At 46.1% G+C, this 27500-nt stretch overlaps 1 protein-coding gene across 4 annotated transcripts in view; it reads left to right on the top strand.

Moving 5' to 3' along the window:
• The window catches only part of CCNH (cyclin H), a 112177-nt gene that overhangs the window by 17428 nt on the left and 67249 nt on the right, over window positions 1–27500 (top strand). For all 4 annotated transcript variants that reach the window (XM_085877244.1, XM_085877242.1, XM_085877245.1 and 1 more), the window contains 2 exons: window positions 10671–10793; window positions 12657–12730. In XM_085877244.1, coding sequence (XP_085733370.1) covers window positions 10671–10793; window positions 12657–12730 — 197 coding nt within the window. The remainder of the gene's footprint in view (window positions 1–10670; window positions 10794–12656; window positions 12731–27500) is intronic.

Here is a 27500-nt window from a genome sequence, read left to right as displayed (position 1 = left end):
TATTCTGAGCACGGACTTTACCGGCAAACTGAATCACATAATGGCGGCATGATCGCACCTCAGCGCAGCACGGAGCGAGCGGCTATTTATAGCGCGGCGAATGGCACGACCCGAGGCAAGCGCTCCCAACAACCGTTTCAAACCACATGAGCATGGCAGGCGAGGCAGGCGGACATCGGCGGGCTTCAGAAACAATTGGAGGAAGAATGGAAAAACAAGTTAGAAGAGCAAAAACGGAAACACAATTTGGAAGTAGAGCAACTAAAGAAAGAGGTAAGATCAGGCAATCAGGACAAAGAAAGCCTGGAAAGAGCAATAGAAAGAAATAAGAGATGGCAGGGAAAACTAGAAGAGAAGGTAAAAAGAGAACAGAAATATCAGGAACAACAAAGGGAAAAAGCAAAGTTGGAGTATGTGGAGATGAGAAAGAAAAGGGATGAGATGTGCAAGGAAAGGGATGAACAGAGAGAGGAAAAATGGAAAAAAGTTGATGAGATACTGGAGCACAAAGCCAAAGAGAGGGGATTACAAAACGAACTGAGAGTGTTGAAAGAGGAAAGAACGGAGACAGAGAGTGAAACGTTAAGGGACCACACTGAGCAGATTGAACAATTAGAAGCCAAAGCAAAGTCGGAGTGTGCGGAGATGAGAAAGGAATTGGAAAAGAAAGCTTCTGAGTTACAGAAACACCAAAACAAAGAGAGAGAATTACAAAACGAGTTGAGGATGATGAAAGAAGAAAGAACGACAGCAGAGAATGAAACGTTAAGGAACCACACTGTACAGATCCACACTGTACAGCTGGAAGCGAAGGCCAGATTAAAGGAAGAGTAATGAAGGAAGAACAAATGAGACAGGAGAAGGAAATTAGGAAATTGAAGGAAATAACGAGATTGCAGAATGAGGAACAAGAAAGACAGTGGAATAGAAAACTGAAAGAGTATGAATTTGAAACTGAACGACAAAAGGAAAAAAATAGGTTGGAGTACGAGGAGAAAGTGAAGGAGCAAGGAATGAAGCAGGAAGGAGAACTCAGTCAATTGAAGGAGACAACGAGATTGGAGAAGGAAGAACGGGAGGAACAGTGGAATAGAAAACAACAAGAACATGAATTTGAGTTTAACCAATTGAAGGAAACTTTGAGGTTGGAGAATGAGGGACAGGGGGTGAAAGAAATTTCAAAAGAAAGACAAGAACAATTTAAAAAGAAAGCAAGGGGGAAGTACGCAGAAATAATGAAAGAACAACGAACGAAACAGGAAAAAGAACTAAGCCAAGTGAAAGAAATGATGAGATTGGAGGCTGAAAAGCATGAGGAACAGTGGGAGAGAAAACAAAAATTATACGAGTTTGAAATTTACCAGCTCGAGGGGAGAGCAAAATTTGAGTCCACAGAGATCGAAAAACTCCGGAAAGAGAACGAACAACTCAAAAAGCTCTGAGAGGATGAACGACTCAAAAGGAGCGAGGAAATGGAACAGCGCAATAATGTGGGATGTGTGGCCACCACAGGGAGGAACGTTGGTGGTGCAGGACTTGATTGACATCACTCGTCGGATGAAACAACGATTAGGGCAAACCCTGAAAATGGAGACGAGCGAAGTAACAGAGACAACGAAGGAGGTAGAAGTATTGCCAGAGACACGGAGATAGACCGAATTGAGAAGGAATTAAATGGAACGAAGGAGGAAACAGAGACGAAGATCCAGGAAGAAACTAATAGACATGAGGTGACAGAAACGCAAATAGAGACGCGAGAGATAGAAAAAATAGAGGAGAGACTGCACGATAAAGACGGGGTTAAGGACGAGCACACACACATTGAGGTAGTGGAGGACCATGAGGGGGAGCTGGCGGACTGTTTAGGGACCCGGTGCGAGCAGCTGGATGGCCTCCTTCGGGAACAGAGGGAGACACTCTTCTCCCTTGAAGCTGATCACGACCAGGTGGGTTCGGTCGTGTCAAGCGAGTTCGAGGGGGCGAGTGCTGCGAACGGGTGCACGTGCAGCTTGGGGGGTATGGAGGCCCCGGGGGCCCGAGAGGTGACCCGATTCCCCAGTGTGATTGCCCTGGTGTGTGTGGCGAAAGGTGTGAGTGCGCCCCCGTGTGTGAGTGGTGTGGTTGCGAGTGGGCCGGAGTGCGTGCCTCCCAGCACTCTGGGTGTGAGTGGAAGCCCGTGTATGAGTGAGACACCGCGCGTGAGTGTCACCGCGTGTGTGAGTGGTATGGTGGGCGTGGGTGAACAGCCGAGTGCAAGAGAGAGCATGTGTAAGGGCGCTGTATGTGAGGGAGATGACGGTGGGCATGCGGGAGCCCGCAGCCGCGTCTCCCGGTGTGAATGTAATGGAATGGTGTGTGAGCGTCGTGACACGCAGGTGTGCGTGGGTCGAATGGAGACGACGGCGGCGACAGAGGGACAAGGGCCGGGTAGCGGCCGTAGCTGTAATGGGGACGGTGCCGAGTTTACACGGCGGCGAGCGCGAGGTTCGTGCCATGCTACGCACGAGGCCGCCACGTGCGCGCTTGCGGGAGTGAAACCCGGTCCGGAAACGCCAGCGGTGGATGTTGCCGATCCCGCCGACGGACAAAGGTTAAAGGTTAGGTAGGATTACGGATTTGGACCGGATGGGTTCTCCACGCGGGCGGGTGTGTGAAGCTCCAACGGGCAGAGCACATGTGTTCGCGTGGGGAACCCCTCAAGACGCGGGGCTTGTTTTTTAATGCGCAGAGTAGCGTCATGGCTGCCTGTATGGTTGGAATCCGGCAGGAGGGTGAATCTCTGCCGGATGGTACCGTCGAAGAGGGACGAGGTGTGTGAACAGCTGCCATGACGTCACGTAAAAGAGCGCAGGTTGCGAGTTGCCACGCTGGTGCTGCTCGATGAGAGAAAAAAAAAGCTGCGAGTTGCCACGCTGGTGCTGCTCGATGAACAAAAGCAAGCCTCGCTTCAGGTGAACAGGATTCCCGGGCAAGGGGTGGGAAGACCCCTTGGCCCAGGGCACAGGATGGCACTAGCTAGGGGGAAGGGTTAGCAAAGCGAGACCGGCTTCATGGGGCAGGGGTAAGTCCTCATGGAGCCCGTGGAATGAATTATTTGGAGGGATTTTAGTTGAGATTTAGGAGGGGAAATGATTGTTGAGGACTGAGAGGACAGTGACAGACTGTGGATGTGTAGAGGGGACGTAGCTTAGCTACGTAGTGTTAAAAGGAATGTGCTGTAGTGTATGGGACGACGAGGGAGCATGAGGAAGTTAGGGGATATAGTGAGCAGGATGTCAGGATTCAGCGGTGTGTGCCGAAAGGAAACTGTACATGTTGAGTGAGTGAGGCCAGTGGGCCTGTGTGTATGGAGCGAATGTGGAATGCATGGTGTGATGAGTGATTGGGGGGAGGACTGATTCCCGCCCAAGGGACCCCGGAGTCAGTGGAGAGCGAATTAGGGGTTAGTTAAATTGTAAAATGGAGGTCGTTTTGTTGTTGGTGGGGAAGTAGGCTCGAAACCCGTTTGGAGGGGTGCAGGAGCCCTGTTGACGGGCTGGGAGCGTGGCTGCGAAAGGTGAGTATCGCTGAGTGGGTAACCCGTGCACCGGGCTCGTTGGCCGTGGTAGGCCAAGGGCCCATGCGGGGCCGGGATAGCGTAGTGGGCACGAGTGCACCCACTTGATGCGGGGGCCCGGGGCGCCATTAGCCGCGTGGGCAATGTCGTGGTAACGGGTGACCCTCGGAAAGGGGCCCGGGAAGCCAGCCTGCCACGTGAGCGTTTCAGGGGAATCGCCATGGAGGGCACTCCCCGGTGTTTAGGGAGCTGCTAGGCTCGGAGGCAGTGTAGTGCTCGGGGGTGCCATAGCTGGAGAATCGGCAGAGGGTAGTGCCTGCCAAGGGAGCCACGCGTCCCAGCCATGAGACCGTGTGAAGGCACGGAAGGAAAATTGGGGGGCATGGCCCAAAATTGTGAGGACACCAACACAGGCGACGGGAATCCTGGTTGTTAGAACCGATAGATTAAGCGAGAGGCACTTGGTGAAAGCCCCGGGGTCGTTTAAGAGTTAATGGTTAGGGTAGATAGGAAGTGTACCCCTCCGCACCATCCATCCCTTCGCTCTTGTTGTGGGCCGCTGGACCCACTTTGGGTAAAGATTGCTGAACTCTGAGGAGGCCATCCTGAGGCTTGAGTTGGGTTTCGACACAGGACGCTAGCTCTCCCTTATTCCCCTCCGGGAAGGGAACGTAGGGGTTGTGAGTAGGCTAGGTGACAGGATAGGGTAGCCGAACAGAGACATAAAGGGGGTGGGTATGGACAGAGACAGGCAAAAGCGATAGGTGGGGAGGGAGACAGTAGGTCGGTCCGAGCCTGCCTTCCGAGTGGCCAGCACCACTGCACTCCCTTCACCAACCTCCATTTCAAGGCAAGGTGCCAGCCAACTTCATCTGCTGGCTGTGTTACTTCAAGGCCTGTGCCGGCCAACTTCATCTGCTGGCTGTTGTTTTGCTGCGAGGCCTGTACCGGCCGGATCTTCTGCAGCTGTTCTTCAAGGCCTGTGCCCGTCGACCGTCTGCCGGCTGTGTTCGCTACAAGGCCTGTGCCGGCCGGTTCATCGGCCGGCTGTGTTTGCTACAGCGGCCTTGTCATGCCATGCCTTGCCTGCCTGCTTTTTCCATCCATGCCTACTGCCCTCGTCATCTTTTGCCTCCGTTCTGTTTTGCATTTCCCCCCCCCCCCCTTGTTCATTGCCATATGCGCCAGGATCGTCACGCAGTTTGCAAGGACTGCCCTGTTGGCAGCTACAACACAGGCCTGCATTGGCGGCCCGTGCAGCGTGTTTGCGTTCATCCATTCATTCATCCATCCACCCATCCATCCGTTGTGTTCGATGCATGTGCTACTTGGGCTGGCATGGAGACTGCATTTGTGCAGCTCGTGCGCCGTTGTGTTCGCTGCGTCCATTTCAAAGGGGGAGGCTTTCGACTGCGAGTGAGCAGCCGGTCACGTTCCCTGTCACCTGCAGTGGTTGTGACTTGTTTTTCTCTTTGCGGAGTCCATTGATCCTGGGCCATGGTTTAGTGTAAGATAAGTAATCTGAACCGTCGAGGTCGACGATAACTCCGCTCGGTTATCCCTGCAGCACGGAACGAGCCGCTTTAGCGGTTCGTGTCCGAAGTCGACCTGTGGCGAGGTACGATCGCCCGGTCGACCACTCGCGCAGGTACTTAGGTAGGTCGAATTTGGCGAGCAACCCTATCCTGCGCGGCTGGGCAATTGGCTTTTTTTGGCGGGTGGGCAAATTGGTGAGGTTAAACCCGTGACTGGCTCCTGGTGGTAGTTCCCGGAGGGTCACGACTGAATTGTCCGTTCCGGTGGGCGACGTGTCGCGATTTCAGTTTCGTGGCCGATTGCACGCCGGACGGGCCCTGGAAAATATTCACGCATACGAATTAGGATCACCTACATACATGCACCAAACCACGCCTCCCTAGCTTCATTTGTTTACGCACGAAAAATTAAGGTTGGATACTTTTTGAACACACTTCATCTAATTGATATCTTTATTACAATGCAGCTAAATAGTCAAGCTTATCATCATTTATGCTCCCCCGTGAAACTTTGACGGACACATATTACGCACGTAAACCGAGGAAACATCGCTCCGTACGAGCAATTCGTCAATCTTTCCGGTGAAACGTGTTGCAGAAGAAAGGATTCTGAACATATTCTCTGGGGGAAAGGCGATTAATATTCCAATAGACGTATGCGAGTACGGCTACTAGGGGTATGCAAATGCGTTCTACGTGGACGTCACCAAACTCGTGCATCGGAATCAACGTTTTTCGGAACAAGATATGTAAAATCGGACAAACGATGAATTTCGATGCCGCACACTTTATTACGGACGTGTCCTACGATATGTAACTACGTAGTGGGAATAGAATATTCAACACTGGGCAAAGGTATCCAAAAAAAGAGGGAAAATTATAACGTACCAAATTCCATGAAGGCAATTTAACGCATTTGCAAATTTTGACTAGTGTGTGTGTGTGTGTGTGTGTGTGTGTGTGTGTGTGTGTGTGTGTGTGTGTGTGTGTGTGTGTGTGTGTGAGTGTGTGTGTGTGTATGTGTGTGTGTTAGTGTGCGTGTGTGTGAGGGTGAGTTACTGTGTGTGTGTGTGTGTGTGTGCGCGCGTGTGTGTGCGTGTGTGTGCGTGTGTGTGCGCATATATGTATATATATATGTATATGTATATATATATATATATGTATATATATATATGTATATATATATATATATATATATATATATATATATATATATATATATATATATATATTGTGTGTTTTTTGTATTATTGTTTCATATTGTAAATCTACACTGTATATTAAAGTAGTGGCAGTTTTCTGTGTCTGTCTGTCCATCACATTACGCCTGCAACGTCATGACGGCAGAGTACGGCTGACTGCAATATCCGCCATTTGTATTTTCATGCAATTTAGCCTGACCACATTGTCGAAACTGTCATTCACAATCGCCATGCCCTACCTTTGCATTTTCTGTTCAGTGTGAAACGCAAACAAAGCGATTGTTAAAATGATCATGAAATATCGAAAGGATAGGGATCACGTGCCTTCCAACGACACACTACGTATAGACCTTGGGCATCTTTCTTTCGGCCTCACCTTCCGGATACTTCAGACAAATTGGCCTAGGTTTCTTAATCCAGTAATATAATTTTCTTAATAAAATAATAACTTGTAATATTAATGATAATAATTACATCTCAACTATAAATATAACGCTGAAGTCCTTTTGTTATGACTGTAAAGTTGCTGGATTAAAGTGGTGTATTATTCATGACTCAATGAGAATCAATGGTACTGTTACGTTTGAGGGGGTGGGGGGGTATGCATTCAAAGGGTAATTAGGATGTTTAATTAGGTATGCCATGCTGTTCGAGTTTACCAGGATCTCGATGTAATAGGTAGCAATTCAGTGGTGATAAGTTGTCTCGTGGATGTTCATTTCTTCAAGGGGGAAATGATAATTGTCACGTAATTAGATAGGGACACGGGATAGGGTAAGTATGTCTGCGTAAACCCCTTTTAGTGGTCCCTGGAGGCTGGCCGTGACGTCACGGGACAGTGCAGCGGATGGCTCCGCCCCGTGATCACGATTGGCGGAAGGCGACGGCGGTGGGCCAGTAAAACGGCTCGATTGGAAGTGACGAGGACGGGAGGATAAAAAGGTTCTGTTCGGGGTCGAAAAAAAAGAGGAAGAAGATCGGGACAAAAAAAGATCGTGTTTTTTTGGTGTGGAGGCTGTTGCGCGGAGAGCGTACTTGTTGTTGTGCTGATTCGATCCTGTTCTTCATCGTGTCTTGGAGCCTTGCTGAGCCTCGTGCCTCACCTTGGTTGGCTCTGGGGTTCTGCTGACTCGGAGTACGGGGTCGAACGGCGGGCGGACCTGCCTCCCTCTCCTGCTCGCAATTTGGCGCCAGAACTGGTTCGCTGGCGGCTGTGAGCGGACTTGGGCCAGGACCAGGAGGTCGACAGCACCACGGTTTCTCCTGCCGCCCCTGACGAGAGCAAGGCCAGCTCGTCCGACGCTGATTCAGGGACGGTTGCGTCCACACCACGGTCCAGCCTGACCACCAGAAGTAGCTACGTTGTGTGTGTGTGTGTGTGTGTGTGTGTATGTGTGTGTGTGTGTGTGTGTGTGTGTGTGTGTGTGTGTGTGTGTGTGTGTGTGTGTGTGTGTGTGTGTGTGTGTGTGTGTGTGTGTGTGTGTGTGTGTGTGTGTGTGTACTTGGCGCCTTCGAGGGTTTGAGAATTGTATATTCATTGGAATTGTCTGTGTTTTTCCCCACGCCCGATCCCACACCATCCCGTCGAATCGCCCCGGATCCCTTTTCTTGCCGAGTCTTGTTATTTATGGTTAATAATAAAAACAAATAAACATCATCAACTCAGTGAAAAGTGACTCGTGCCACCTCCCTCGTCCCGTTTGCGGTAGAGCGATTAGAACCGCCATGTTTGGGTTATAAATAAATAAACTGCCTCCATCGTTTCGGCTCATTCTACGTTGGCGGGACTGTTCAAGTCCCGTGGACGTCACAGTACTCATCTACATTATAAAAGGTGCCGTGTCTGTCTCTGTCTGTCTGTCTGTCTGTCTTTGTTTGTCATGTTATAACTTGACAACGGATGAACGGATTTCAATAAATTGAATGATGGTGGATTCAGAGAACTCCCGGGAAGGTTTGTGATGGAAAAATGTTAATTTTATTTTTTTATGAGTACATGGGCACACGTGGCGAAACTGCAAACGCCAACTTGTGATGCTGGTTATCCCTGCACTTCCAGGAATGCTTTATCTTCTTGCCCTATTGATTAGCCATCACAGCAAAGACTGGTATTTCCATCAGCAAAGTGACTGGCCTTATTTTCTTGTAACTGCTAACAAGCTGTAACTAATTTACTGGGGAAATTGCATTACCACCTGCTCTTTGTGTAAACTCGGAAGATGACGTCATCAACCATGTGTAAGCCAGACTTGAAGAACCGTCCAGTCATACAAATTCTGGGTGGTTGGCTTAATGTGCGATTTTTGTTTTATTTTATTTTATTTTTTCCCCACAATGAATAACATAGTTGATCTTCTCAACAGTAATATCATTGACCGCCTGCCGGGTGACCCTTTCATCGTCAAAATTGTCGATTCTTTGGCTGATCAAAACCTATCCGCCCTTTATCCACCTGCATTTCTTAACTCAAGAAATCTTTCAGTTGTGCCATCACACGAGATGTCACTGACGGTTAACACTCCCATCTTGCTGTTGCAAAATCTCAATCCTCACAATGGCCACTGTAACAGAACACGGTATATCTTAACCATGGTCACTGAGCATCTTCTTGCGTCACAGATGCTCGGTGGTGAGCGAGTTGGGTCTATTCTCCTTATTTCAAGAATTATTCTTTCTCCATCTGATGCGGATATTCCCTTCCAACTCTATGACAGTTTCCTGTCAGGCCGGCCTTTGTGATGACGATCAACACAAGCCAGGGTCAGAGCCTGCGGCGGTTGGAGTCCTGCTTCCCACCAGTGTTACACACAGACAGCTATACATTGCACCGAGTTGAGTAGGAGACCCACTCGATCTGCGAATCTTTGCCAATCAGAATGAATTCCGGATAAGGAGAGGGACTGAACATGTTGTAGGCTGACAAACTCACAATGTTGTTTGTCGTGAGATTGTATAAACTCGGGGGCAGATCCAGAGTGACATTTGGAGGGTTAATGCAGGAGCTCCCAGGAATTTTTTTTTTTGAACTTAAAATGGACTATTTTTGCTCAGTAAACAAAACCGTTTATTATTCATTACAACAAACATCGACTATACCTAAAAATTTAATCAACAGAGGCCCCCCACCCCCTTCCCCCCCTCTATCCACCACTGAAATATATATCTTTTTATTTATTTCCTTTTTTTCTTTTACTGATTCTCACTATTATTCACCATCACAAAGCATAAACAAAGGCGATGCCCATAGAACACTAATTTGCAACATTTGTTTAAGTGAGATGTATGAAACATCCCCCCCCCCCCTCGTTGTCACTTTCATTCACTATCATCGATCTTTTGATTTTACAATTTATCCTTTATTTTCACTTCAACATGTGATCACTGGGAACATAAAACAAATTCATAACATTATTTTTCCAATAAGTATGTGGATGACTAAAATCAATGCTGGATTGTGAGCAGGAAGCATAAAATTCCCGGAGCATGTGAGGCAGCGCTTCGTTGCTTATACATCACCCAAATAAAAGGAGTTCTACGGGGCCTTACCAGTAGTATTACAACTAGCTGATAACTCGGTTCCAATCGAGGAAGTTCAGAAGCTCATTCCCTATTGTAAGGGAAGTAGTTCCCAATTGAGTTTGGAATATAGATGTATTTATATGCACAAAAGAAAGACTCACCCACATCTCTCACCTGTGAATGGAGGGAATAGCCAATCAGTTCTCACCTAATCAACTAAACCCAGGTGGCTCGGAATAATATATATTTTTATTATATATATATATATATTTTTTTTTTTCACACCTCCCATGCTCCTCGAGCCGAAACTGCTATGTAATGCAACCAAGAAGGCTTCTACAAGGTAAGCGCTATGCTATATCAAACCCTTCTCAGAGTTCCTCCACAGCTTTAAAGACATAAATAGTACACACATGAGAATCCCAATGCTACACACACCCTCAGCTGCCAGACAGGTTTCATCACTTATTGGCGAATCATCAGCGACAGTGCAGACAGCAATGCATACCAATGAGGCTCTCAAGCATGTACCATATGCAAATGTCAAAAGCAGTCAATGTATAAATAATAAAGAAAGACTGTCCAGGAATGTCCAATAAGCGTCCAGGAACATCCAATAAGCCCTCAGCCTCCCAAGTGCAAGTCCACATAATAGTCACTAACTATGAAGATGGTTAGATTTCGAGTTGAAGTAAATCAACAAGCTGTTTGCACTGTTCAAGTGGTTTTGAGTTTTATTAACTTGTAATTTGTCACACCTTTCATTCAACAACGAACTCCACCATCTCCATCATTTGACCTCTTCTGCATCATTATCTCCCCACATCTAGTATTCTTGCTGTCCATCTGTGCCTGCAGACTTCAGTTGATGAGAGTCAGTTGCTCTCCAGAAGAGACGAGCAGTTGCTCATTCAGCACTACCAGCGCCGCCTGCAGGAGTTTTGCAATTCATTCAAGCCATCTATGCCCCGATCAGTGCAGGTTAGTGTTTTTTTTTTTGTTATTCCTGGTTTGTTTGTTTGCTTCAATCTCTCTCCTTTTTATGCTTCCGCAGCTGAAGCCATAACTTGTCAACCAATGAAGGAATTTCAACCAAGCTTGGCACAAGTATGGATTGTAATACAATTATGAACTGGATCAATTTTAGATTCAACAGTTCAAAGGTCATGTGCCTTTTGAAAATCATTTTGCAGACCATAACTCGAGTTCAAAGCATCTGATGTTGTCGCTGTTATACGTACTTGTGTCTTTTCTCTCTCCCCCTCATGTGACCTTTAATTGAGATAAAGTGCAACAGTAGGTTGACATATAATGTGGGCAGAGACATATCCATCGACACATTCATTTCAAATGCTGCTTTCTTCTTTTTTTATTTTTTGATTGTTGGGAGAGATCATTGATAAGAGATTATTGTTTTCTTAGTGGGGAGAAAATTAATTGGAAGATTATATAGTATATACATCATATATATATATATATATATATATATATATATATATATATATATATATATATATATATATATATATATACAGTACATGTGTATACATCACACTATAAATCTTCTCTTCCTCCTCTTCCCTGTTATCAGGGTTGAGGTCTGATGCCACCAAGCTTTTGCCCTGCCATGGCCACAATACTCCTCCACCTCAATCTTTCCTCAACCAACTATTTCCACTCTCCAACCACCTCTATCTTACGGATATCCCTCCTCACACAATCCTCCCATCTCAAACACGGTCGACCTTTTTTCCTTCTACCTTGCTACTTAAACTATCCGCTCTCTTTGCCCTTCTCTCTTCCCTCATCCACACCAAGCATTCTGCCTATCTCAGCATTTCACCAAACTCCCCGTCAAACTCGTCTGCACACCAATCTCCTCCCTCAGTTCATCCATCCTCCTCTTATCCACCCTCTTCATTCACGTAATCCTCCTGACCCAGTTATTCTCAGAAAACCTACAGCCTCTGTTGTTGTCTCTCTGTCAGTGCCACACTGTCCAGACCATAAAGTTAGGCCAGCTTTTACACACGACATGAGAACCTTCCCTTTCAATTTTCTTGATATCTTTGTCTGCCATTACACCCTCCACGCATTCGCACCCACCTGAATCCTCCTGCGCACCTCTGCCTCAGACTTGCCATCCCCGCTCACTGTTCCTCCCAGATACTCAAACCTATTTCCCTGCCTGATCTCCTTCCCCTCTAACCTGATATTCATTTATTTTCTCTGCTGCCAAACCCACTTCACCTCAGTCTTCTCCATACTCATCATCAGCCCATGTTTCTCAAATGCCTCCTTCCACTCCCCCAGTACTTCATGCATCTCCCACCTACTCTCCACCATGACAGCCAGATCGTCCACATACAGCATCCCCCCAATACTACCCCTCAAGCTCACCTTCCTGCTTACCAGCTCCCTCACCATGATAAACATGAGTGGGCTGAGAGCGCTTGCCTACCTCAAACCAATGTTCACGTTAAATTCCTCAGACATCCCAGGACCAACTAAACATCTCCCCTTTGTTCCCTTGTACATCCCTTCTACCAACCTAATTTCTGCTTCTGGCACTCCCATCCATCTTAGTTTCGCCATCACCATCTCTCTTGGGGCTGCTGCGGTTGTGGAAAGACCCCCGTCAGCCATTGGCCTTCTCCAGGTCCACATATCTGAATGCCATCTCACTTAGCACCTCCAACCTCTTCTCCACCAGCTGTCTCAGCGCAAACATCACATCCGTCGTCCCCTTACCCTTTCTAACCGCTGCCTTGTTATTGTAGATGGGTAGCTGAGGTTGAATGAGAGAATATTGTGCAGTTTGAAATATTTACTCTCTGTCCGTAGGGTATCGCTTGCATTTACTTCAAAAGGTTTTACCTGAACAATTCTGTGATGGACCACAATCCAAGGAACATGTTGTGAGTTTTTGAAATCGCACATCTCAAATGCATCACATGTCACATTACTTGCAATACACAGTAAATTTGTTAATATAGACAAGCAGACCACTAAACAATTTACTCTGGGAATGTTCATCTTGACCATGATTTTATATGAAATAATAATGTTTTCACTTAACTGATGGTGTGTACTGGATATAGATTGAGAGTGTGATAACCAACTTAATGCGCAGGCAGCATACAGCATGCACAAATACAGCAGCAGTACACTGGGAGCAACTTTCTTTTAGTTCTCTGATGGACTTTGAAACGAATTGCCACTATATGCTTCTCAAACTTTATGTCGTAAAAGGTTTTTAATATAAACTATAAAAAGCAATCAGAGATTGCAGACCCTCGCCAGGACTTGTTTTGTTTGGCAAATAAATGGAAGGATGTATTGAACCAAATGTCATTTATTTCTAATGAAAGGTCTAAATGGTCGAGTTGTAAATGTGTAAGGGTCTTACTAGGTTGAAGGGGTCTAAAGGGTGTTTATTCCTGATTTGTTTGCTGAAAAATTAAGGTTGAAACAGTCTAAATTGTCGAAACTCTAAACGGCCTTAAAATGTTAGTTAAAAAGGGTTTAAAGGTCAAAGGGGTTTTGAAAGGGGTCTTCAGGGGGTCTGACAGGGTCTAAGGGTTCTTGAGGGTATTGGGGGGTCTTGATGGTCTCAAGGGGTCTGAAGGTATATTGTGTCTTCGGGGTCTCAGGATGTAAATGTCTAACGGCGTCGAAAGTCTTAATTGGTATAATGTAATTAATACACCTACTCACGTTCTGTGCGGACAAACAGACAAACGGACCTAAATCGTCTGGTGAGAGTCACAAGCTTTTCAATGTAATCGCCCAATCTTGAAAATATACAAAGACCTTGTGTTGTGAGAATTGGTGAGAGGTTGCTTTGACTTTTATCTTACCCTCCTTCCCTCCCACTCATACCAAAACCACTTTTCTGATATTTCATTGTTGATTTTTTTTTTGTTTGTTTGTTACTTACAAAATCTAAAGATTTCGTAAGTACAGTCATGCGCCACTTAACGATGGGGTTACGTTCTGAGAAACGCGTCATTGTGCGAATATCATTTTTTTTTTCATTTTCGTTTTCGAACATCGTACTTACACAAACAGACACCCAAGCAACATGGTGTAGCCTATTGCTCCTCGGATACTAACCTGAACAGCATGTTACTGTACTGAATACTGTCGGCAATTGTAACACACATCCAAGAGACAGAAGACACGTTAGATTTACCTTTGTGCAGTTCATGACGGCCATCAGTGTTGTTCGCAGCAGCTTTCAACCTCCTCTCACATCGATTTTCAAAAGGTGAATAAATAGCGTTTGGATTTTATAAATACGTAATTATTGCATCGATATTATAATTTACAAATGAATAAACGAGCACCTGTCAATTGTGATTGTTTTAACAACATAAAAAGCTTCACAAAAAAAAATTGTTTTAATTGACGAACAACAACGATTTATTCGTGGAATTCTTCAATTTAAAGGTAATTTACTTGCAAGAAGGTAAACGTGGAAACATTGCTTCAGTTTGAAAGCCGATTTCCTTGAATCCCGATTTCGCACGATGCTGTTTTTTTCGCGATGACATTTTATGGACCTCAACGATCGCATTTTTACAGGGCCACACTGTCGTTTATTATCATTTGGAGGTATTGTGTTCTGTAGAGTGTACATAATTGTATGTGCTATTTTTATACGAGGCTACATCACTCTGCGATAGGAATTTTTCAGCTCCATTTTTTTTTCATTTTTTTTTTTTCAGAGATGGCAGACCCGTCGTATATGCGATCCATCGTTGCCCGGAACGTCGTTAAGCGGCGCATGGCTATTGATGACTTCCGTTTCTGTTTGTTTGTTATCTTGCCAAAACAAAGTTTTTGCAACATATGTTAGTCAGCTTGTATGTTTTTTTTTATTTTTTATTTTTTTTGTTTGTTTGTCTGTAATCACATATAAAAAAATTCTGCAGAGCACAGTTAACATTGGAAATTTTTGTAACTTCGCATATCAGAGGCCTATAGAGGTCCCTTTCAGCGCATAAAATTTTGAAGGTCAAGGTCAAAAGTCAAGGTCACTTTGTCGCAAATCAGGGGAGTCGACGAAACCCTTATTTTTTGAGTAATTTTGATCGGATCGTCTTAAAACTTCATGGGAATATAGTTCATGGGCTGGTGCTCAGCTGATTAATTTTTGGTGGCTATTGGCCTTGACCTTCATGGTTAGCGCCTAAGGTCAAGCATATTTGACCCCAAGGTCAAATTTTCAAGTGTTAGGAACCATATCGTGTAGTACCTCAAATTGAACACCTCGATGAGTGCTTTCTAGATATGTCAAGCTTGAGACATTATGACGTCATTTGGTGACGTTATGAGGCAAACGCATATTTTTCATGGTTACTCTGTAGAACGATTCTCATCGGAATCTCTCGTAGACAGATATTCCTCAAGGAGTCGCTCCTGGTGAATAGCAGCTCTGTTCACCTCAGTGTGACCTTAAATAAGTCACACGTGGTCACCTTTTGGCAAGATGCGGGTCACCCTGCGGGTGACATTGGTTTATTTGTTACTGACGAAATCTAAAGATTTTTTTCATTTTTTTTTTTCTAAAGATTTCTAAAGATTTCGTAAGTATATTGATGCCTTGCGTTCTGTTTGTTTGTTTGTTACTTACGAAATCTAAAGATTTCGTAAGTGTATCGATGACTTCCGTTTCTGTTTTTTGTTTGTTTGTAGGCACGATAACTCGAGAACGGAAGAAGCTGCCAATGTCAAATTACACCACGTGATTCAGGAGGGTGATGGCAAGTGCTGATTAGATTTTGGTCAAAATCGGTCAAAGGTCAAGGTCACAGTGAGGTCAAACACCCAAAAAATGATAACTCGAGAAGGAAAGAAGCTACCAATGTCAAATTACACCACGTGATTCAGGAGGGTGGTGGTGAGCGCTGATTAGATTTTGATCAAAATCGGTCAAAGGTCAAGGTCACCGTGAGGTCAAACATCCAAAACATTCGATTTTTGATAGTTTGGTACAGAATCATCGTAGAAACTTCTGGTTTGCGTCGCTACCTTCTCGAGAGACAGCTTTTATTAGACAAGGTCAGAGGTCAAGTTGACGACTTCGTAAGTACCAGTCTATGACTGCTTGTTTGTTTGTTTGTTTGTTACTTACGAAATCTAAAGATTTCGTAACTATATTGATGCCTTCCGTTTCTGTTTGTTTGTTTGTTACTTACGAAATCTAAAGATTTCGGAAGTATATTGATGACTTCGTTTCTGTTTGTTACTTACGAAATCTAAAAATTTCGTAAGTATATTGATGACTTCCGTTTGTTTGTTTGTTTGTTTGTAGGCACGATAACTCGAGAACGGAAGAAGCTACCAATGTCAAATTACACCACGTGATTCAGGAGGGTGATGGCTAGTGCTGATTAGATTTTGGTCAAAATCGGTCAAAGGTCAAGGTCACAGTGAGGTCAACCATAATTCCGTAAATTCATGTTGAGAAATGGAGTATTTTTGCTTCGCTCGACGTTACGAGTTCGTTTTAACTTCGATTTTAATTTTGGCTTCGGTTTTTGTGATCGCTAAGGACGCTTAAAACTCGGTTGTCGAAATTCTGGTAAAAATCGGATGTTTTGGCGATGTTTTAAGATTGTATAAAAAATATTTCACTCGACGCGTCACGGGTCGTCCCATAATGCAGTGCGCTCGAGCAGACGCGTCGTTAAGTTACGTTAAGGTATAATTGCGTGGAGAAATGGAGATTTTTGCTTCGGTCGACGTTACGATTTTTGATGGTTTGATACAGAATCATCGTAGAAACTTCTGGTTTGCGTCGCTACCTTCTCGAGAGACAGCTTTTATTAGACAAGGTCAGAGGTCAAGTTGACGATTTCGTAAGTACCAGTCTATGACTGCTTGTTTGTTTGTTTATTTGTTTGTAGGCACGATAACTCGAGAACGGAAGAAGCTACCAATGTCAAATTACGCCATGTGATTCAGGAGGGTGATGGCTAGTGCTGATTAGATTTTGGTCAAAATCGGTCAAAGGTCAAGGTCACAGTGAGGTCAAACATCCAAAAAATGATAACTCGAGAACGGAAGAAGCTTCCAATGTCAAATTACATCACGTGATTCACGAGGGTAATGGCTAGTGCTGATTAGATTTTGGTCAAAATCGGTCAAAGGTCAAGGTCACGGTGAGGTCAAATATTCGATTTTTGATGGTTTGGTACAGATAACTCGAGAACGGAAGAAGCTACCAATGTCAAATTACACCACGTGATTCAGGAGGGTGATGGCTAGTGCTGATTAAATTTTGGTCAAAATCGGTCAAAGGTCAAGGTCACAGTGAGGTCAAACATCCAAAAAATGATAACTCGAGAACGGAAGAAGCTTCCAATGTCAAATTACACCATGTGCTTCAGGAGGGTGGTGGCTAGTGCTGATTAGATTTTGGTCAAAATCGGTCAAAGGTCAAGGTCACAGTGAGGTCAAACATCCAAAACATTCGATTTTTGATGGTTTGGTACAGAATCATCGTAGAAACTTCTGGTTTGTGTTGCTACCTTCTCAAGAGACGGCTTTTATTCGACAAGGTCAGAGGTCAAGTTGACTATTTCGTAAGTACCAGTCTATGACTGCTTGTTTGTTTGTTTGTTTGTTTGTTTGTAGGGACGATAACTCGAGAACGGAAGAAGCTGCCAATGTCAAATTACACCACGTGATTCAGGAGGGTGATGGCTAGTGCTGAATAGATTTTGGTCAAAATCGGTCAAAGGTCAAGGTCACAGTGAGGTCAAACATCCAAAAAATGATAACTCGAGAACGGAAGATGCTCCCAATGTCAAATTACACCATGTGATTCAGGAGTGTGATGGCTCGCGCTGATTAGATTTTGGTCAAAATCGGTCAAAGGTCAAGGTCACAGTGAGGTCAAACATCCAAAACATTCGATTTTTGATGGTTTGGTACAGAATCATCGTAGAAACTTCTGGTTTGCGTCGCTACCTTCTCTGGAGACAGCTTTTATTAGACAAGGTCAGAGGTCAAATTGACGATTTCGTAAGTACCAGTCTATGACTGCTTGTTTGTTTGTTTCCATTTTCATACAACTTTTGTGAACTCACAGAGTTTTGTTTTGGACCATTTCATTGATGATAGTGTGGCCAGAAACTACCTCATGTAATGCGGCTGAATCGGAAAGTCGCATGACAATTGCCTCATGATGTGCGAATGCCATACCAAACAAAATCCATCAAAAACATAGTTGCTAATTCCAGTACAAAACTGGAGGTCTTTGTTGGCAGCATAAGAGAATAAAAACACGTCAGCATCTTCAATCCTTCACGGTGTATAATTCTAACCATTTTAGTATGATACAAGTCTGGAGACGGCGATGGTTCAAGAGCAAAGTACACGGTTCGCCGTTTTTATTTTTTGACCTTCGAGGGGACGCCACGGGCAAACTGGCGGGAATCGGGAAAAACCTAAATGATGAAAGTTGTAGTACTCGAAGAGCACTACTTGCATGCCAACTTTCATTCGAAACAGTTGAAAACCCTAGGAGTTCGATGCCCAATTTATTGATTTTTTTTGACATTTTCTAAGTTCGTGACCTTGTGACCTTGACCTTGGGACGAAAATGAAAAATCGAGCTCCGTGGGGCTATGTAGGTGCCATTGGGCTAACCAAATACCGAAATCCCTGCCAGATGATTCGACAAACCCCCTTGGAGAATATGTAACTTGAAATCGGCTACTCCCTAAAAACACATGTTTTTTGGGCGTGGCTCTGCCCATAATGGGCAGAGCTACTCCCTAAAAACACATGTTTTTTGGGCGTGGATCTGCCCATAATGGGCGCAGCACGCCCATTCTCCGGAAAACACAATTAAATCATGATATAAACCTCCCACCCAAATTTTATCAGGATCGGATCAAAACCCATGGAGCTATGCTCAGGACAGACAGACAGACAGACACACCCATAACGAATATAGTGGTCACTTACTGACTCGTGAACCAATAAATTCCATTCTTCGTCTTCTTGCATATGGCAGCAGTTTGGCTGCCGGGTAGCTATCATTTTGTTGGGGCGTGGCTATGCCGCTGACGCTGTGCCCCTATACCAGTACATTGGTACTCATTTCGCCAACCTCAAAAGGATGACAGGCTGAGTCAAGCCCCCCCCCGGTGTTAATTCAGTAGACAACGCGGCTCAAACTCAGGACTCTAAGACCCCAAGATAAAATCCATTAAAACCACTAGAAGCATCCACTCCCTACAGGAGCTGCCAGTGGGCTCATGGTATTATCTTTATGATTATTAGTACCACTAGTACGTGCTCATAAAAAAAAAGAATAAATAAATATTCCAACCACGAGCAACAAACACCAAAAACACAGGCCATTTCTTAGCTCTCGCGTGCCCGTACGTGCGTGGCGCGGAAGTTCGCATATCACAGTTACGATGGTTCGCAATTTAGGTTTTAATGGCCAATTATTCAATTAGCGCCAACGTATTTTGCCTTTTTGCAATGTCATTGCAAGGAAAAACAAAAAGAGAAGAGAAGAGAGAAAAAAATTTACTTCCTGGTTCGGAGCACACCAGCACTCGGATGTTACCGAAATTTATGCATCGTCTAATTTGAAAACGATCATAACTTGCGGCATTGTGTTTATCTATAAATGCGCATAAGAAATCGAGAAATTATTAGAATACACAAAGTCATCACTCTCCGGTAGCCCGCACGTTGTAACCCGTAATGGGGAACGCGGCTGAACTTCCCCCATCGGCCACGCCCACGCAACAACGTGTCTTGTCATTGGTTTGGTAAATAAATGGCCATAACTTGGGAAGCACTTGTCCGATTAATATCAAACCTTGAAAAGGCACATCCTCAGGTCCCCAGCAATATACCTGGTAAGTTTCAATTAGATCGGACCAGTGGTTGTCGAGAAACGGCGGTCACAGACACACGCACAGGCACACGCACAGACACACGCACAGACACACGCACAGACACAGGCACACGCACAGGCACACGCACAGGCACAGACACAGGCACACGCACACGCACAGACACGGGCACACGCACAGACACAGGCACACGCACAGGCACAGGCACAGGCACACGCACAGGCACAGGCACAGGCACACGCACAGGCACAGGCACAGGCACACGCACACGCACAGGCACAGACACAGGCACACGCACAGACACAGGCACACGCACAGACACAGGCACACGCACAGACACAGGCACACGCACAGACACAGGCACACGCACAGACACAGGCACACGCACAGACACAGGCACACGCACAGACACAGGCACACGCACAGACACAGGCACACGCACAGACACAGGCACACGCACAGACACAGGCACACGCACAGACACAGGCACACGCACAGACACAGGCACACGCACAGACACAGGCACACGCACAGACACAGGCACACGCACAGACACAGGCACACGCACAGACACAGGCACACGCACAGACACAGGCACACGCACAGACACAGGCACACGCACAGACACAGGCACACGCACAGACACAGGCACACGCACAGACACAGGCACACGCACAGACACAGGCACACGCACAGGCACAGGCACACGCACACGCACAGGCACAGGCACAGGCACACGCACACGCACACGCACAGACACAGGCACACGCACAGACACAGGCACACGCACAGACACAGACACAGGCACACGCACAGACACAGACACAGGCACACGCACAGACACAGACACAGGCACACGCACAGACACAGACACAGGCACACGCACAGACACAGACACAGGCACACGCACAGGCACAGGCACACGCACAGGCACAGGCACAGGCACAGGCACAGGCACAGGCACACGCACAGGCACACGCACAGGCACACGCACAGACACAGACACACGCACAGACACAGACACAGGCACACGCACAGACACAGACACAGGCACACGCACAGACACAGGCACACGCACAGACACAGGCACACGCACAGACACAGACACAGGCACACGCACAGACACAGGCACACGCACAGACACAGGCACAGGCACAGGCACACGCACAGACACAGGCACACGCACAGACACAGGCACACGCACAGGCACAGGCACAGGCACACGCACAGGCACAGGCACACGCACAGGCACAGGCACAGGCACAGGCACAGGCACACGCACACGCACACGCACAGGCACACGCACAGACACAGGCACACGCACAGACACAGGCACACGCACAGACACAGGCACACGCACACGCACAGACACAGGCACACGCACAGGCACACGCACAGGCACAGGCACAGGCACAGACACAGGCACACGCACACGCACAGACACAGGCACACGCACAGACACAGGCACACGCACAGACACAGGCACACGCACAGGCACAGGCACAGGCACAGGCACAGGCACAGGCACAGGCACAGGCACAGGCACAGGCACAGACACACGCACAGGCACAGGCACAGGCACACGCACAGACACACGCACACGCACACGCACAGGCACAGGCACACGCACAGACACAGGCACACGCACAGACACAGACACAGGCACACGCACAGGCACACGCACACGCACAGGCACACGCACAGGCACACGCACAGGCACACGCACAGGCACACGCACAGGCACACGCACAGGCACACGCACAGGCACACGCACACGCACACGCACACGCACAGACACACGCACAGGCACACGCACAGGCACACGCACACGCACAGACACACGCACACGCACAGACACACGCACAGACACACTGCTGGAATTATAGATAGCAGAGAACCCACCTTGCAGGCGATCATGTTCCAAGCGTGCAACATGTTCTTCTGACATCTCCTTTTATTTGAGCGGTGTATCGGCAACAGACCACTTCCTCTATTGCTCCCAAAAATAAAACTTACCCGGGTTTTTTTTTTTTGTATGCAATGTCGAGGCTCGTATATGAGCTAACACAGAGCGTATAACAATGGGAGCAGGAGACAAGAGGGTGGGAGAGGGAAACACAAAACAGTAGGGAGCAGAGACATTAGGAGATCTATGGAAGGGATAGGGATGGTGCGGTCTACATGGGGTAAACAAGATGGTACTACAGGGTCTTTCAGGAAGGAAAACAGGGAATTTGAAGGTGGGTTTGGGGTGGATTAATGGGGGTAAAAAAGATAAAGATTTTGGATGGGGGAAGATATTAGATGGGGGTGAACAGCTGTTTTAAGACTTGGATTGAAGAGATAAAGCGATAAATATTCTTTAATGACCGAATAAATTAACTTTAATGACCTGGTCACATATATGAAGTGAAAATATGCGTAGTACTTATGTGCATATATAATGCATTGTGGTTATATAGCTTGGATCATTCCAATTTCCCTTGTCGAATCAGTATCTCTAATCAACACAGACTATGGGGTTTGAATTGAAGATTCCAGCATCATAAGCTATGGATTCCAATTGGGAATGCTAAACAGGCCATCCCACTTTTAAACTTGTACATGGTTCATGAATATCCTGCATTGAAATGGAGGAAGAATAAATGCTTCTTATCCATGAAACATTATGGAGAAGGTTAAATGTCACTGATAGAGGAAGTTGAATGAGGAGCAGAGTGAGTGAAGCCTGAACAGTCTTGGGCTCTTGAAGTTGCTGATTTTATGTCTTCTTGTGATGCACTGAAAACCTTTGTTCAAATACAGTATTAAATGAGGGTGAAAGAGCACAGTTTGGGGGGGGGGGTGCTCAGCTGAGTGGCAGCACTGATTGGCTGAATAATCCCTAATTTAATATATTCCCTTTGTAATGTGCAGGTCAGGTCAGGTATGGGAGCATGTGCCAGAACAGCACGTCGCTGCGTCCACTTTCCGCCGGTACTCCAGGGTCCTCCGTCTGGCCATCCCCCAGGCAGATGCCAGGCCCATCCCCATCTCCTTGAGATGATGGTCAACCTGTTGCAACCATGAGGCACGTGGTCGACCCACTGGCCTCCTCCACTCATGAGACTCCCTCGCTGAGAGAATCTGGTGAGCAGGATCAGAGTCAGGAAAACGAGCCACATGTCCATACAGCCGCAACTGACGCTCACGGACTATGCAGGTAACAAATCTCATCCGAGTCTCTCTCAGCAACCGCTCGTTGGACACAAAATCCGACCAGCGATAGCCAAGGATTCTCCGAAGAGACCTGGTACCAAAGGAATTAAGTCTCCGTCTCAGATCCTTGGTCAGAGTCCAAGTCTCGCACCCATAGAGCAAGACTGGAAGTACCAAGGACCTGAAGACTCGGACTTTCGTCCTCCCGCACAGGTACCGGCAGCGCCACACCCCATGATCCAGTGAATCCATGACTCCCCAGGCCCGACCCAGACGTCTATTGACCTCTGACTCGCAGCCAGCAGAGACATGAATATCACTGCCAAGGTAAGTGAATCTCTCCACGACCTCAACATCCTCACCACAAATAGACACAGACAGGACAGCAGCATCCAATATGTCACCGAAAGCCTGGATCTTAGTTTTGACCCAAGAAATCCGTAATCCCAACGGCTCCGACTCCTCATTCAGCACCTCGAGGGCCCCCAAGAGGATGTCTAAAGTCTCCGCAAAGATGACTGCATCATTTGCAAAGTCAAGGTCCGAGATCTTGACATTCCCAAATGACGCACCGCAACTTGATCTCTCCGACATCCTCCCTAGAATCCAGTCCATACAAGTGCTGAAAAGTGTGGGGGCAAGTACACATCCCTGACGAACTCCAGTAACAACTGGAAATAAGTCAGAGATGGTACCACCACACTTCACAGCACTCTCAGTACCAGAGTAGAGTTCAGACATCAGATCGATCAGTTTTGGTGGCACCCCACGAAGACCAAGAATCCTCCAGAGGACATCCAGATTCACTGAATCGAACGCTTTACAGAGATCAACATAGGCTGCAAGCAGCCCCTGCCGAAACTCTCGTCTGCGTTCGGTGAGGACACGAAGTGCAAGGATACGGTCAATCGTTGACCTCTTTGGTGTAAAGCCTGACTGCTCTGGACGCTGGTGCTCAAGCAGATGGTGGCGAACCCTATCGAGAATTATCCGAGCAAAGACCTTGCCCGGCACTGAGAGCAGCGTCACCCCTCGGTAGTTGTTGCAGTCTTGGCGATCACCCTTCCCTTTCCAGAGAGGGACAACAAGGCCCCTCTTCCAGTCAGTTGGGATGATGCCTGTGTTCCAGGCAGAGCACAAAACTGCATGCAACGACACGAGTGCAGCATTCCCACCAGCCTTGAGAAGTTCGGCATGGATGCCACAGATCCCTGGAGCTTTGCCCCGTTTCAACTGGTTCACCGCAGCCCGTGTTTCCACAAGCGTAGGTGGACCACAGTTGATTCGAGGGTCAGCAACAGGGATTGTTACACCCTTGACGTCCAACTCGACAGTTGGGGGATCAGCCTGGTACAACCGCTCAAAGTAACCGGCCCAGCGGGCCTTCACTTCAGACTCCTCTGTCAAGAGCCTACCACTCTCTGCTCGAACTGTAGTGCTCCGAGGGATGGGCTTGGATGAACGTAATCCGCGAATTCCCCTGTAAGCGGGACGAGAATCACCTGTCCACAGGTGATGCTCTACCCCCTCACAGATTCCTCACACATAGGCCTCCTTGTCCACCCTCAGTGCACGTACAGTTTTACGCCTCAGCTCCCTGAACAGCTCAGCTCTGCCATTCAGCCTGGCCCTGCAACTCTGGTCAATGGTATCCAGTGTCCATTGAGAGACAAAATTCTTCTTTGCCCTGCAGTGAGCTCCAAGGCATCCACCGGCAACATCAAGGACGGTGGTCTTGAAGCGCTCCACAACTCTTCAGGACCCCCCAAAGCACCCAGACCCCCCAAGTGTCCACTCGGCCTGTTCGCAAACTCCTCAGCTACTCTCTCATCCCTGAGCTTGGCAACATCCAGTCTCAGCTGGGATGGTACCATTCTCCAGGATTTAAGGTGCAGCTTTAGAGTTGCTGCAACAAGCCTGTGGTCAGTATTGAGGAACTGAGCACTCCGGTAGACCCTGCAGTTCTGGATCATCCTCCAACGACCGTCAATGAGGACATGGTCAATCTCCTTTGCCACACCGCCAGCGTTGGAATACCAAGTCCAGCGATGAGCTTGTGGGCGCTGAAACCATGAACCAGCCACCCTAAGTCCTTCTTGCAAAATCAAGGAACTTAGTGCTATTCTGGTTCATAGTTCCTGACCCATGGGGACCAACACACACCTCATAACCGTCCCTATCAGTTCCAGTCGATGCATTGAAATCCCCCAAGACTAGAAGTGTATCTCGTCTGGGGCACTGATCAGCCACAGACTCGAGTGTGGCGTAGAATGCATCCTTCTCGGTGAGATCACTCGCCTCAGTCGGAGCATAAACAGAGACCAGGGAAATGACACCTAAGGAGTGACGAATCCTTAATCTGATACTGTTTCTCATACTAATTACTATCTCATACTCTCATACTAATAAACTAATCTCTCTCATACTAATTTGCAGCTCATACTGTATATGTCAAACGTCCCTTTACGGAATTCATTTTGAGCGTAATTGTCTTGGAGAGAGGATTATTTTGAATGCCTACAAATCTTAAGTATATTCATTTTAATCAGTGGATTGTTGTGCATGCGTGTGTGCGTACAGTGGAGCACCACTCGATCGCACGCGTTACATTCTGCTGGCCCATGTGATTGGTTGAAACGCGATGCAAATATAATACACAGTAAGTCAATGGGTTCAGTCGCATGCATTGCCACAAATAATATTTCATTGGTGCTTTTATACAATCACAAGTATAAAAGCCCATAAAAATGATGGTTAGAGTTATTTTATTAAGCCAAGTGGCTTTTACAGATGTAGTAATATCGAGAAAAAAATAAATTGAAAACCAAGTTGGGCAAAGTATCAGGCTGCTTTTATCGAATGTTTCAGTGTTGTTTTACCCCCTTTCAAATCTGAGTCCTTGGCATTCCAAGTCCCGGTCCTCAAGTGTATTGTTCATTGGGAAAGTGCATGTGAAGCTGTTTGTGCTTTCAAAGAAAAGCCACTAAAATGCAGTGCAGTAATTTCTTACAATCTTCTACAGACTCTTCATTCTGTTGGAGTTACCAATCGTACAAATATTGTTCATCGTTATTAATTTTGTATTAGTCGTATTTTGTTGAGTTAATCGTACAAATATCGTTTGAATTTTTATTTACAGTACATGGTGAGATCAACATGCATTATCCATGGCTATTTTCTTTCCCCTGCATATATTGTAATCAAAAGGTACCTTTCTTTCATGAATGAAAGATGACATCAAAGCAATTTATATAAAAAAGTTATTTTTGAAATAATCATATTCAACTTCCATAAAGTGTAAATAAATATATGTCACAATACATAATCACAGTAAATTTATTTGAACTTGTTATAAACTTACATTTGTAATGTGTTGGGTAAAACCATGGGTAAATTAACTTTAATGACCAAGAATAGATCTCCAGCTTTGTAAGGCATGTTTTATTTAATTCGATCAGTTGCTTTATTGACTGTGTTGAGGTCAAAAACTTATTTATCACATTAATTCTCTTCGCAAAATATTTCTAGTAAATATGCGAGTGTTGTTCAAAAGCACATCACGTGCAGCGAATTTCACCTCCCCGCGCCTTATATTTATTAATTATTTTTAAAAATTCACGAACGTACACCATCCTTGAGGCTCGGTTTGCAAGTCACCGTCTATAATTCCAATAGAAGAAATGTAATAACTCTTTTATGGAAGATGGTTTTCGAGTTTTCTTTTATCCTGAAAAATAGACCGTCATGAACAGCATCATTGTAAAAGATTGGCCTTTAAAACCCTCCTCAAGTCGTCCTTATGAAGGCGACAGACATATACACACTATATTATAAAAAGATAGATACTGTTGTGGTTGTGGAAACACCCTGGGGTGTCACATTCAACACATGAGCCAGTGGGCCCGCATGTTCTTCTGACATCTCATCTTCTGACAGCCGATCCCTCGTTTAGATATTTCCATAGCAATGTTGTTTTGTTAGGTTAGCCATCCCCTCATATCAGGACATGGAAATGTGTTGTGTGTGTGTGCTTAGTAGGTTCAATTCCCCTTTTAATTCTGCCCTCTATAAAATTTCTATCCCTACTAATCCCTCGCCCCATCCCTCTTAATCGGTCTCTTTCCCCGCACTTTGCTACAGAGCACCATGCACACGTTACATTACAAGACACACATTGCATTACCAATCAAAGCCATTCCGTGCTGCCATCACCACCACGCAAGCCATTCCAGCACTATCCACACTGTCAGGTCAGCGCTACAATCGCCGCCACACCAGCCATTCTAGCCCACGCTTTACAAGCTGATTGGTAATGGAACATACCTCAGCACGTGCTCTGCCGACGACCCTTTTCTGGTTCTGCCACTTATGTTATTAAAAAGTTAATTCAGGGGGATTTTTCAACCCCTTTTCCCTTCATGTTGAGCTTTTTCCACTTGTCAGCACTGCTGGGGTAGTTTTGTTTCATCCTTGGGACAGGTGCTCAGATTTTTTTTTTAAACCACACTGTTCTGCTGTGCGCATGCGTTATTCCATTTACTACTGAGGGGGTGTTTTGTAATTTATTGTTGCATTTGTATACATGAAACATAGTTATTAT

Source organism: Eptatretus burgeri, chromosome 4 (assembly GCF_056783735.1).
Source record: "Eptatretus burgeri isolate ZD-2024b chromosome 4, Ebu_testis_v1, whole genome shotgun sequence".
Taxonomy (NCBI): domain Eukaryota; kingdom Metazoa; phylum Chordata; class Myxini; order Myxiniformes; family Myxinidae; genus Eptatretus; species Eptatretus burgeri.
The sequence above is the reverse complement of the archived record's forward strand: the minus strand, read 5'-3'. Positions and strand labels throughout refer to the sequence as shown.